This window comes from Globicephala melas, chromosome 20, assembly GCF_963455315.2.
Source record: "Globicephala melas chromosome 20, mGloMel1.2, whole genome shotgun sequence".
Classification (NCBI taxonomy): Eukaryota; Metazoa; Chordata; class Mammalia; order Artiodactyla; family Delphinidae; genus Globicephala; species Globicephala melas.
Genome location: NC_083333.1, coordinates 18,159,571 through 18,173,454, shown reverse-complemented (window position 1 = coordinate 18,173,454; position 13,884 = coordinate 18,159,571). Strand labels below are relative to the sequence as shown.

At 37.2% G+C, this 13,884-nt stretch overlaps 1 protein-coding gene across 14 annotated transcripts in view; it reads right to left on the bottom strand.

Annotated features, from left to right (window-relative positions):
- Positions 1 to 13,884, bottom strand: part of NCOR1 (nuclear receptor corepressor 1) — a 143,423-nt gene that overhangs the window by 71,612 nt on the left and 57,927 nt on the right. For 8 of the 14 annotated variants that reach the window (XM_060291094.2, XM_060291086.2, XM_060291090.2 and 5 more), the window contains exons 8-15: positions 13,350 to 13,402; positions 12,972 to 12,998; positions 10,871 to 10,937; positions 8,396 to 8,568; positions 7,074 to 7,164; positions 5,218 to 5,396; positions 4,464 to 4,518; positions 3,667 to 3,768 (exon numbers count right to left, since the gene is read on the bottom strand). In XM_060291094.2, coding sequence (XP_060147077.1) covers positions 3,667 to 3,768; positions 4,464 to 4,518; positions 5,218 to 5,396; positions 7,074 to 7,164; positions 8,396 to 8,568; positions 10,871 to 10,937; positions 12,972 to 12,998; positions 13,350 to 13,402 — 747 coding nt within the window. The remainder of the gene's footprint in view (positions 1 to 3,666; positions 3,769 to 4,463; positions 4,519 to 5,217; positions 5,397 to 7,073; positions 7,165 to 8,395; positions 8,569 to 10,870; positions 10,938 to 12,971; positions 12,999 to 13,349; positions 13,403 to 13,884) is intronic. The other 6 variants (XM_060291089.2, XM_070044532.1, XM_060291088.2 and 3 more) reach the window with 1 other exon arrangement.

Here is a 13,884-nt window from a genome sequence, read left to right as displayed (position 1 = left end):
AAAAGACACAGTCTTGCTGAATGGATACAAAAACAAGACCCATATATATACTGTCTATAAGAGACCCACTTCACACCTAGGGACACATTCAGACTGAAAGTGAGGGGACAGAAAAAGATATTCCATGCAAATGGAAATCAAAAGAAAGCTGGAGTAGCAATCCTCATATCAGATAAAAGAGACTTTAAAATAAAGAATGTTACAAGAGACAAGGAAGGACACTACATAATGATCAAGGGATCAATCCAAGAGGAGACATAACAATTATAAATATATATGCGCCCAACATAGGAGCACCTCAATACATAAGGCAACTGCTAACAGCTATAAAAGAGGAAATCGACAGTAACACTGTAATAGTGGGGGACTTCAACACCTCACTTACACCAATGGACAGATCATCCATACAGAAAAGGAAACACAAGCTTTAAATGACACAAGAGACCAGACAGATTTAATTGATATTTATAGGACATTCCATCCAGAGACAGCAGATTACACTTTCTTCTCAAGTGCGCACGGAACATACTCCAGGATAGATCACATCTTGGCTCACAAATCAAGCCTCAGTAAATTTAAGAAAATTGACATCATATCAAGCATCTTTTCTGACCACAACACTATGAGATTAGAGATCAGTCACAGGGAAAAAAATGTAAAAAACACAAACACATGGAGGCTAAACAATACGTTACTAAATAACCGAGAGATCACTGAAGAAATCAAAGAGGAAATCAAAAAATACCCAGAGACAAATGACAACGAAAACACGACGATCCAAAACCTATGGGATGCAGCAAAAGCAGTCCTAAGAGGGAAGTTTATAGCAATACAAGCCTAACTCAAGAAACAAGAAATATCTCAGATAAACAATCTAACCTTACACCTAAAAGAACTAGAGACAGAAGAACAAACAAAACCCAAAGTTAGGAAACGGAAAGAAATCATTAAGATGAGAGCAGAAATAAATGAAATAGACACAAAGAAAACAATAGCAAAGATCAATAAAACTAAAAGCTGGTTCTTTGAGAACATAAACAAAATTAATAAACCATTAGCCAGATTCATCAAGAAAAAGAGGGAGAGGACTCAAATCAGTAAAGTTAGAAATGAAAAAGGAGAAGTTACAACAGACAACACAGAAATACAAAGCATCCTAAGAGACTACTACAAGCAACTCTATGCCAACAAAATGGACATCCTGGAAGAAATGGACAAATTCTTAGAAAGGTATAACCTTCCAAGACTGAACCAGGAAGAAATAGAAAATATGAACAGACCAATCACAAGTAATGAAATTGAAACTGATTAAAAATCTTCCAACAAACAAAAGTCCAGGACCAGATGGCTTCACAGGTGAATTCTACCAAACATTTAGAGAAGAGCTAACACCCATCCTTCTCAAACTCTTCCAAAAAACTGCAGAGGAAGGAACACTCCCAAACTCATTCTATGAGGCCACCATCACCCTGATACCAAAACCAGACAAAGATACTACAAAAACAGAAAATTACAGACCAATATCACTGATGAATATAGATGCAAAAATCCTCAACAAAATACTAGCAAACAGAATCCAACAACACATTAACAGGATGATACACCATGATCAAGTGGGATTTATCCCAGGGATGCAAGGATTCTTCAATATATGCAAATCAATCAACGTGATACACCATATTAACAAATTGAAGAATAAAAACCATATGATCATCTCAATAGATGCAGAAAAAGCTTTCGACAAAATTCAACACCCATTTATGATGAAAACTCTCCAGAAAGTGGGCATAGAGGGAACCGACCTCAACATAATAAAGGCCATATAGGACAAACGCACAGCAAACATCATTCTCAATGGTGAAAAGCTGAAAGCATTTCCTCTAAGATCAGGAACAAGACAAGGATGTCCACTCTCACCACTATTATTCAACATAGCTTTGGAAGTCCTAACCTTGGCAATCAGAGAAGAAAAAGAAATAAAAGGAATACAAATTGGAAAAGAATAAGTAAAACTGTCACGGTTTGCAGATACATTGAGAATCCTAAAGATGCCACCAGAAAACTACTAAAGCTAATCAATGAATTTGGTAAAGCTGCAGGATACAAATTAATGCACAGAAATCTCTTGCATTCCTATACACTAATGATGAAAAATCTGAAAGAGGAATTAAGGAAACACTCCCCTTTACCACTGCAACAAAAAGAATAAAATACCTAGGGATAAATCTACCTAAGGAGACAAAAGACCTGTATGCAGAAAACTGTAAGATACTGATAAAAGAAATTAAAGATGATACAAACAGATGGAGAGATATACCATGTTCTTGGATTGGAAGAATCAATTAAAAAAAAAAAAATTAGTAGCTGAAACTTGTTTGAGATGCTGGTGGGCTCTACCATCTCTGGCTAATGGACCCTGACTCCACTTTCTCTGTGGGAAGTGGGGAGATGCCCTGACTCCTCTGGTGCAACAGAGTTTCCCACATCACCGCCAATGTCCAACCTGCCATTCAGATAGTTGGTTAGCCCTTCCTGGAGCTCTGTAGCCACTGCTCTGTCTCTGCAACACTGGCTGCTGCACCAGCAGGCCCTTCCCTCCCTTCTGTTTCCCAGCAGCCCCGCCACCGTTCCTCAGCGCCCTCTCTAAGCAAACCTTACAAACAAGGGGACACCTGTGCTCTGCAGCGTGTAGCCCCGCACCCCGTGCCCCTCGTTCACTACAGTCTTAGTCCTGGCCCCTCACCCACCCACCGCAGCTCACTTGACCTCTAGCAGGGTTTTACACAGTTGACTCATGAAACACTCTATACTTTTTTTGACCAAGAAATACTGCTTCTGATGAGTGTGTCATCACATCTTGTCAGGTGGCATTGTTTTGGAGAAACAATGACCACACATCATGAGAGAACCTGTATCTGGCGACCGGGGTGACCAGGGAAGGGAAGGCGGGGGACTGTGTGAGGGAACCAGAAGAGCGTCAGGAATGCTGAAGATGGCAGCAGCCGTCCACGCCCACACGTGCCACGCATCCTGCAAGCGGTCTCAGGGTGTGGGGCGCACAGGAAGAACAGATGGGAGCTGTGACGGCGGCTGATCAGCTACTTGAAGGAAAAGAGTTTCTAAAGTACTGAACTGCGACTGTGAAAACACATACTGCACTGCATTAAAAACAATCTTTTGAGGTCAAGTGCTTTAACCCCAGAAATAAAGTTAACCTGAAACACAATCAGGTCCCAGGTATTTCAGTAAACAACCCTGTACTCTAGTCACCATGCTGTACTTCTCACTTCTCTCCCTTACTCTACCTGTCCCCTCCACAGACAAAAGGACTGGTAAAGGTGGTATATTTAATAGGCTGTCACGGTTCTCATATTTAATTACATTATTATTGTTAACTCTGACATGCACAATTTCGACAGCATGAAAATATAAAACTTCTCATTAATTTTGTTATACTAGAAACTTAAAATGCATTCAAAGTAGAAAATATAACACATTAAATATATATTCAAAATAATAAAAACATGCTCATAACATTCTAATTAATTTAACAGAAATGTCAATTGCTAAAGTGCACCTTACTATATATAAGGTTCCTATTATAAAATTTTTCATCTTCATATTTCCACCAACCCTGAAATTGTTTCATACAATAATGAAACATACCTGGTTTCTTCCTCTGCGTTTTCCATAGTTCCTTCTTACTAGGGCTTTATAATTCTCATTTTTCTTGGTTAAGTAGTAATATAAAACACAATCAGGAACACTCTACCAAAAAAAAAATTATTTTTGAGGATCCAATGAAATAAAATTTTTTAAAAGTATCAAGTAACACTTTCAAGGAAAATCTCTAGTGTTCTCAAAGTATAAAATGAGGAAAACCACAAATGGCTAGCTTTTTAAGGCATATCTAGGCTGTAAAAATACATATATATAGTGTGTACTATCTTGATGGATAATTATAGCTGTCTTAATACAAATTATGTAAAAGATACCAGGAACTATCAGAAACATTCAAGCACTTTCTTCTTTATGAGTAACTAAATTCTCTTTCTTCCTCTATATACGTAAATATTCAAAATGTCTCACTTTGCTCACAAACCCAACATCCAATCCACTGTGAAAAAATTTCAGGAAAAATCAGGACTCTGAAATTTTAATTAGAAGTTTAATGAGGTTCAAAAAACATTGTAACCTATGTTTTTTTACAGAAATATAATATCAGGTCATTTTTGATTAACCATGAAAATTAGTCTGTGTTCTGTGCTTAGAATTGGTCATCATATAATTGTAAATATCACTATACTATTCCCATGAGAATCTTTTCTGTATCAAGCCCTTTGCAAAAATTCTATTTAACTAGTTATATTTCTATTTAACTACTTCTGTGTACTAGGCACAAAAGCTTCAAAGCAGCAACCATCACAAACCTACAGACATTCTCAGTGCAAACCATTTCTTACCTTCCTTTCCAAGTAAGATGCAATTAGTCCAAAGTTTTTTGGATGCTGGATAAACCTGAGTAAAAGAAAAACACACACACACACACATTTTAACAACTTAAAAAGAGGGGGAAGCCCTTGGGAATAGAAATATAATGTAGACTAATTTCTAGCGACTCCTAAATGCTAATGTCCTCTTAAAGGGCACAGATTCCTGGGCACCGTCCGCCAGGAACTGACTGGATTGGAATACAGTAGAGCACAGAAATCTGTAACTTTAAAATGCACCCCCCGGTGAATAGGACACCGCCCAGGTTTGGGTACCACTCTTAAAATGACTCCACAACCCTGTTCTTACCTGGGACCTACATTCCCACCCATAAACTTACAGGAAGGTCATATCAAATCTGTCTTTTCTGACTTCCACAGTACCCACTCAAATGCCAAAATAGGGTCAAGTTTTGGGGGAAACAGTTCAATTTACAAGTAAATGCCAATACTTTTCACTAACTTATGTAAGCTTCTTTTTTTTTTTTTTTTTTTTTTTTTTTTTTGCGGTACGTGGGCCTCTCACTGTTGTGGCCTCTCCCGCTCTGGAGCACAGGCTCCGGACGCGCAGGCCCAGTGGCCATGGCCCACGGGGCCAGCTGCTCCGCGGCATGTGGGATCCTCCCGGACTGGGGCACGAACCCGTGTCCCCTGCATCAGCAGGCGGACTCCCAACCACTGCACCACTGTAAGCTTCTATTAGAGAGTAATTTAAAATTTAAATTACTTGTCCTTAAAGATCTCCTTCTCATGGTCAGTCCAAACATTCATGAACTGCCTATCTTTATAAATCTTCATAGGGTCCTCCATAAGCCCATTCATGTTAATGAACTTGACCCTTCTCTGTTCTGCATCAAACATCATAGGTGGGATCACAGAGAGCTGTCGCATTTGTTTCTCATTATTCTGAAAAAAAAAGAAAAAAGAATGCAATTTACAGAGAATAAAACTTAAAAAGGGCCACAGACCAACTGTCTTAATCGACAGTGAAACACCACATATGTACTTTAATGACAACAGCAGTGGTACCATAACATCTAACATACAGTAATTATACATATTATCTAATAAATACTCATTGCATGAATAACAGAGGCAGAGACTACAGTTATTATTTTTTTATAATCCACTACTACAATTTGAGAAGAGTTCTTTCCTTAAAGGAAGCTGATACTTCAAATAATGAATCTTAGACCTAAAGGACACACAGTAATGTCAGGTCACTGAAGTAATGATCTTATGAAGCACTTACTAACATTAATATTGCCTCATTTAAAAAAGTCTTAACATCATTTTAAAGAATAATAAAATAGAAAAATAAGCAGACAGGAACCGAAATCTTAAGGTCATTGATTTTAAATTAACTAAACTTACTTAAGTATTAAACACTTCTTGCTAATCTTACATAATCTTTCCACTGCAAATTTAAGACTATTATCCTTAGAATTTCAACTAAAACTAGGTTACAGTCATACAATTTATTTTTCCCACAGTTTAATTCTGTAAGTTTATAAACATAAACTTCCATGAGAAAACTTTTACCAAAAAGTATAAGTACTGACCTCAATACAAGGCTAGGTTTTTTTCCTGAAACTCTTCTCCTAGAAGCGGACATTGCCTTAGAGTAAAGTCCTTACAAAGGTTCTAATTTTATGGGTACTCTCAATCAGTCTGAACACCAAAGTGTGTTGGTTGAAATCACCTCACCTAATACTAGTTTTGGCTGTTTACAGATGCCCCCCTTATAGAATCAGTCAAAAAGTGAGCAAAGAAATTTCACAGAGTTAGTCATCACTGCAGAGATTATGGCCACAAATTCTGAAATGTATAGCAATATAATAATTGTCTTCATTACTTTAGAGGACCACGATGTTCAAATAAGCATGACTTTCAGAATTTAGAGATGAGGTTTTTTAAAAGCCATATTATAAAACCAAAACTAGCAAAACTCAATATATGGTTGTTGGACCGACCTTCAGAGATAGTTTGAAAACAGCTACAAAGATTCACTGTTAGGAACAGAAATTTATTCTTATTCAGAACTGATTTATTAATATCAGATCAGATCTCAGCTGGCTAGAGATCACACTCCGGACATCCCCTCAGGTCCTCAGGTCCACAAACCCAACATACAAACCTCAGGTCCACAACCCAACATACAAACACCTGCAAAGTACACGCTCCTTTGTTCTTTTAGGAAACGGCACCAGCAGCTCAGTCCTCTCACCTGCTCTTCTTTCTCATCCCACACTTGTCCTGTCCACTCTGCCTTCTACAAATCTCTCCACCAGGCCCTTCCTACACATTTCTACCACTGTCGCCCTGACTCAGGTCCTTATTTTTATCATAACCGCCTCCTCACCTCTTTCCAGGCCTCCCTGCTGCCAAAGCCGTCTTCGTAAAAATGGCACAGGGCAGCCTTGTTTAAAACCTTCGATGGTTGGCCACAAACTTTGGAACAATTCAAACGCCATAAGTGTTCCCTCAGTTATATACAAATAAATCCTTAGTTTATGGGGTATGAAGCTAAAATGCCTGAATAATTAATCAATTAACTTGAATTAAATCAATTAACTGTCTTACCTCCTGTTCAGAGAGCCCATCAATAATTTCAGAAATCTCATGTTCACTCCTAGCAATGGTGGCTGAAAGACCAGCTCCCCTCTGCCCAACTCTAAATATGAGGGAGAAATTTTAGATATATTTAAAGGCCTTTTATAAAGAAGACATATCAGTTAGATTACTTTTACGTCGATTTCTTTTCTGAATGGGACTTTTTTTTTTTGAATGGGACTTTTTAATCAACTAGAAGTCAGAGAAGAAACCTAAAATGCTACTGAGAAACTACTTTTAAGTAATATGTTTAAGCCATTTATCTATAAAATTAGTAACAATTTAAATGGTAAGATTTCTTTTTAAAGGTTACATGTCTAAGTTCCCATGGCAGAACTGTTTATGGGAAACTTCTGGAAAACTACAGTTATTGGTGTCATTTTCATCTCAAATAGCAGTCTTTTGTCTGCCTTCCAGAGAACAGGATAGCAGACTTAGAAAAATACACAAAACATTTTTAAAGGGATGGGAAAAAAACACAATCATCATCCCTGACAGAAACTTAATTGTGATTAACGGGGCTTTCATGAGACAGTGGAGAAGAAAACTAAAGCTTCTACCTTTGCAAAAGTACTTGTTCTCTAAAAGTAAAAAGAAATCAGAAACTACATACCAATAACAAAGAATTTCTCAATTAGCAATCAATTTAAGAGTTTTGATCATGTTGGGAGGTGACGAAGAACTGTGAGACATGCAAGTCTATTCTTACTAACTGTCATTTCCAAAGGAATGAGCGTTTTCAAGAACTGAAGAATTAACTTCAAAATATTCACTTAAATTTAGATTCAACAGCATGATTAAATATAAAAAATTAATATTAGATTCACTAAGGCATAAACATTGTTAGCTGATAATGAAGTTTTATATTCAAAATAAAAGTTCTTAGACTCACAGACACAGAGAACAGACTTGTGGTTGCCAAGGGGCAGGGGAGGGATGGATTGGGAGTTTGGGATTAGCAGATGCAAACTATTATATATAGAATGGATAAACAAGGCCCTACTGTATAGCACAGGGAACTGTATTCAATATCCTGTGATAAACCATAGTGGAAAAGAATATTAAAAAGAATATATATATATGTATAACTGAATCACTTTGCTATATAGCAGAAATTAACACAACACTGTAAATCAACTATACTTCCACTGGAAAAAAAAAGAGGAAAAACATAATAAAATTTCTTTATGAACTTTCTTAATGATTAGATTCAGGTAACAATAAATATTGTGAAGGATCAAAAGTATGATTCAAAGGAAAACAGCATAGCCATTAAACATCAAACCACTTACCGCTGAAACCGTTCTTGCTGTTCTCTTTGTTTTCGAATTTCTGGAAACTGCTTTTCATAATACTCCCTTGTTTTGCTTTCTTTAGCTTTCCTCCGAGGATTATTTTCTATTCTGTCCACTTTTTTCTCCCATGCCTCCATGAGCTGATCATAACGTTGGCAGATTTTTTGCTCCTATTAAATACCCGTAGCAAATTAATAATTAAACTAAACTCTGTGATTCTGACAAACCTAATACTTTAAAGTAAAGGTTACTTCTTAAGGCTAAGTCAGAAGTACATGTGGCCTATGACTCAACTGTGAATGAAAAGCTGTCCTTGATCTGAAAGAAGAGAAAGAAAGGGAGCTGTTTTCTAGGAAAGATCAACACATAGAGCCTATCGTGGCTGGATTTTTTAGTTAATATTAAGACTACACAAATTAACAAACTAAATGATGAGCCACTCTGATAACATTTACATCTTCACTGTCAAAAAAAATGGAAAATGAGAAATAGAAACATGTAAATAGTTCATAATCCCAAAGGCAAGCGGATTAACATTTTGTTTTTATCCTTCCAGTAGGTCAGAGAAAACACTCACACTTAAACCATCCCTCTACTGCTGGACGTTTTGGTTACTTGCAGTTTTTTCTTACTACAAATAATGCCATATAATGAACATTTCTGACAGTTTGGAAAAGGCAGAAATTGGTTGTTCTTTATGATAAAAAGAAATGCAGTAAACTACATGAAATCGAGAGCGAATGCTTTTAGAGGAAAGAATAATGTATGATCTCATTTTTTAAACAGAGAAGAAAAAGAGAACCGTGCACTACAAGTCCCAGACCGTGGGTGTGAGACAACGAAAGGGCCTGCCACACGGTCAGCTCCAGGAAGCGGCCGCGAGGGGAAAGCACTGCCTTCCCCATGCCCCGTCTCCTCATAGCCTGTCTACTCCTGGGCCTCCACCTGTGCTCAGCTCTATGCCGCCCCCTCGGTCTCATCTGGATTCAAGCAACGGCCTCCTTCCTAAATGACTCCCATGCACCCTGAATGGCATAACCAGATGCAACTTCTTAAAACACAGAGCTCAACATTTCACTTCCTCAGCTCAAACACTTAAAAGCTGCCCTCAGGATCTGTGCACAACCCTGCCCTGGCTTCCCTGCACAGCCTCACTCCTCGCCACCCTCCCAGCTCAGTCCAAGCCCAGCCCTCTCCAACCTGCCACACTCCCTCCACTTCCCAGACCTTCCCGTGAGCTGCTCCCACTGCTTGTGAAAGTCTGCAGGGGACTGGTTTTCCTGTGCAACACCCCTCATGATTCATATCTGCGCCAGCTGTCCCCTTACACGCTCTCATGGTCATCTGTACATCCTGTGCCATCGTAAGACCACAACACTGTAATCGCCTGCAGCCTCATCTACCCCCTTACTCCTTAGGCTCCCTAAGGGCTAAAACCACGTGGCTGCCCGCTCCCTTTGTAGAATAATACATGGGACAAAGGAAATAGCCAATAAGTATTTATTAAGCAAATCAATGAACATACAAACTTCATAACTAAATACCCTGTGAAGTATGAAAACAAAGTCCATGCTTCTGTGTTTGTGTCTCCAGATAGCAAATTTAGCAATTACACCATGATTACAACAAAATGATCAGATAGAAAAAAATACTTTAGCTAATTTCTTATTTATATGTGTATGCTCTTGGCAAAAAAAAAAAAAAAAGATTCAAGACCGGTAATTTAAGAAAGTATCTGAAGGACTAGACTGGCAAATTAGAACGCTAGAAGTTATAATACCAAATAAAAGCTGTTGACCCTTAAAATTCATTAAACTGTCAGGTCCTTAAATACAAGGTACAAAGTTCATTTCTGATGTGAATCAAAGAACATCATTTATTCACTAAAAAACAATTTAAATGAATTAATAGTCTGTCTAAAATTAGTAGGAACACACTATAAAAGTAAGAATACTGGCATTATATTTTCTGTAACTTAATTTCCATGAAGATTATAACCACAAAATTTTTAGACTGCAAGTCCTATAATAAATATGAAAAACGATGTGAATTTGAAAAAGCTGAACTTTAGCTGACCCAGTTTCTAATAAGAAAGAACAGTGATGTCTTATCAGCATGACCATAACTTACCCACATTTGTTTGAGGGTTAAGAGACTAAATGTAGATCATCCTATTTCTCTTTCATATTTTTTTTTAACTACTCACCATTTTCTTTATTTTGGCTAGATGAAAATGTTATACACAGATGACTAAAGAAATCAATTTGATAATGATATTAAATGTGATTTATGACATCAAAATGTTGCTAGAATTAGATTTATATTTACGTCACATCTATAGTTACTGTCTAAATCAGCACCTGTTCTCATGTGTGATCAAGAACCGTTCTCACTACAATGGGAAAGCGAATGCCTGAAGAAGCGCGGACGGGAAAGTTGCACAAATTTCAGTTAACAAGGATAGGACCTCACCCTTTGTTTTCTTGCATGATTTCTTCTTTTAAAAAATAAAATGAGTTTTTTCCTCATCACCTGGTTTCTAGAAGAGAAAAATATGGTTGTATGACATTAAGAAAAAGTACAATTTAATAATGCATTCACTTTTTTGTTTTCAGAGACACTGAAAAACAAGCGAAGATCACTTAAGAATATATGATGTAATCAAAGTTAACCCTAATTTTTTTCACCCTGCAAAATAAGACTCCTGCAATAATTAGAACTGACTAAAATTCCTCCCATTCTATAGTAAGACTTTAATACAAATAGTTCATTTTTAGTTATTACATTCAATTGTAAGGCAAATATTATTTTCAAGTTCTGATTACACAGTTACTGATTCTCCTTAAGAACCCTCGTGAGATAAACACCTTGGCACACTCTTGGAGGGAGGGGGGCATAAGAGAAGGCGGAGCTTGTAAAGTTATCTCCTCCCTCAGGTATGTGCTGTCCTCCCTCCTGTGAGAGTGCACCAACACAGAGGCAGCTTCTGCTTTACACAGAAACAACACAATACACTCTAAGACGCCACGGAGGCCAACGTGACAGGACAGGAAGACTTCCCTTATAACTTAGTGTAATAGTTTCACTTTTCAAATTGGAAGCACTGCAACCTTCAAAAACAATGACATGCAGGCTCAGATATAAATATTTATACCCCACCTACTTCCAGAAAGGATTTCAAGCTGATTATTCAAATATAAATACAAAGCCAAGGCAAGTAGGAGTAATTTTTTGGATTATCTGCCACTCAGGACTAACATTGACACTGGCTCCACTCAAATAAGCATGGACAGTCAGGAGCTGGCTATACGGAAAAGTAGCCAAGAGATGAAGAGAATTATTAAAAGGAACGTTTGCTATTTCATACAAAGCAAATGACGGTGATGACAGAATAGCTACTGAACGATCCATACAGACGCATGCAGCTGAGTGAACGGTATTTCACAAGGTGATCTACAGCAGGAGCGTTACCATATATTCAGTTTGCTCTCATTGTAATTATGTACTACTCAAAAGCAAATGACAATCAATAAATATAACTTAAAATGTTTCCTAAGAATTTAAATGAAGAACCCCATCTCAGGACAGTGTGATAAGCACTGTAGCAGGCAATGTAGCTAATATGAAATAAATCAGGGCTGCTCTGCAGCTAATATCAGGGAAAAGACAGAACACAAACATAACGGAAGCTTTGCGGAAAAAAAATCATTAAAAGTAGCCAACTAGATTTTATCTGCTATTCTCCTTTGTAAAAATGTTAAAACAGAGAAACAGTTCCAAAACAAGGTATATTTTATATGAGTTTTGCCTAACCTATTTCTAAGGGTTGTCAAGCCCATAGCAGCATCTCACAGAAAAATTCTAAGTATATGACTTTTATTATAAACCACTTACTTAACAAAAGTTAAAATTATTCAAATTTCAATTTTTATCATGCATACTACCATGCAAATTATATTTGCCACCAGTTCTGCAAAGTAGTCAACTATTGCACATACTCTCAGTAAGAAAATTTTTTAAAAGAAAAAAAAAAGATATATATATATAAATAGCAATGTGCTCATTAGTAACGGTACTAGTAAATAAGTATAATGTTCTGGTTATACTTAATAAAACATATAAAGTAGAAATATCACATTTTTGTTACAAACTAAGAATAATTCATCTAAAATTCTCTTAAAATATGATAATAAAAAAAAAGATACCTATCTAGCTTCCTCTCTTACTTCAATCAGATCAGTAATTAGGTTTTCTTTTCACTTATTTTCTCATTCCAAAATGTGCATCCATAAAGGCCTGGTGTCTGGGATGAGCAAGGCTAAGCAAACTACAACCTGGAGCAGTCTCCTCACCCACATGAGGTGGCTGAGCGCTTCCAAGGCACCAGGACATGAAATGGCAGAAGGGTCTACAAATACCGTCATTAGCAAGAGTCATGGAAGGGATTTCCCTAGAATAGGATTTTGAATAATGATAAAATGATCCGTGGCACTTCTACTTTGCAATGGCAGATGTGGCTTGGTGGGGGACGGTGTCATCACTAGTCTTAAATGAAAAAGCTTCATTATCTTACTTCATCATGCGCCTTGCAGGTACTCCACTGAAAAAAAGACAAAACAGGAGGCAAAAAATTCAAGCCTCAAGGTAAGCCATTTCAATGTTAAGTATCCACCTTTTTTACTAGCAGATTATAAAACCAGCTAGTTTTATGCAATAATTTATTTCATTTTTTGGCCTCGGAAACTCAAAGCTGTTACCCCAACCCCCAAGAAGCCAGAGGAAGATAACATATAGTAAAACGACAGCAAATTACACAAATCTAAAACACACCTACACTATATTATAACACACCTACACTATATTATAATACGTCAGCAGATAACATAAAAATGATCTCTTTATAGAATATACGGTCTTTAACTGAAGAACTCCAAAGATGATCAATACTTACGTCTTGATGTTCTCATGATACACTTTGGTATCTGATGGCTGGTTATAGAGTGGCTATAAAATAAATCAAACATTTATATACAAAATGTTGTACATCATCTATGAAGAGACAAAGACACAATTTCTATCTCAATGGTAGCGGTACAGTACTACTGGGTCTACACAACAGACGCCCTACCAAAACCTCCAGGCTCAGGTTCCCTGAATAACTCTGTCCACCCCATCTCCTAACAACGCCACTGCTCTAGGAAAGTTCATAAATCCACTGTACCCCATAATAAATTCATTCATAGATTTTTTTAATCTCAAAGGCAAAGGAGGATTTAACACCAATATTACCCTAACAGTATGATTCAAAGAGCTTTCTATTTCTGTTCTTAATTCTTTCTCCTTCTAACCGAGTGATTAAATGGCTGCTCAGGCAAAAACACAATCAGGAAAATGCTTCTGCAAAGGTAACCAAGCTCGTGCACATTATTTCAAGCTTATCACCCTTACTGCCCAGCTACATCACTCTCATCCCAAAGTAAATGACT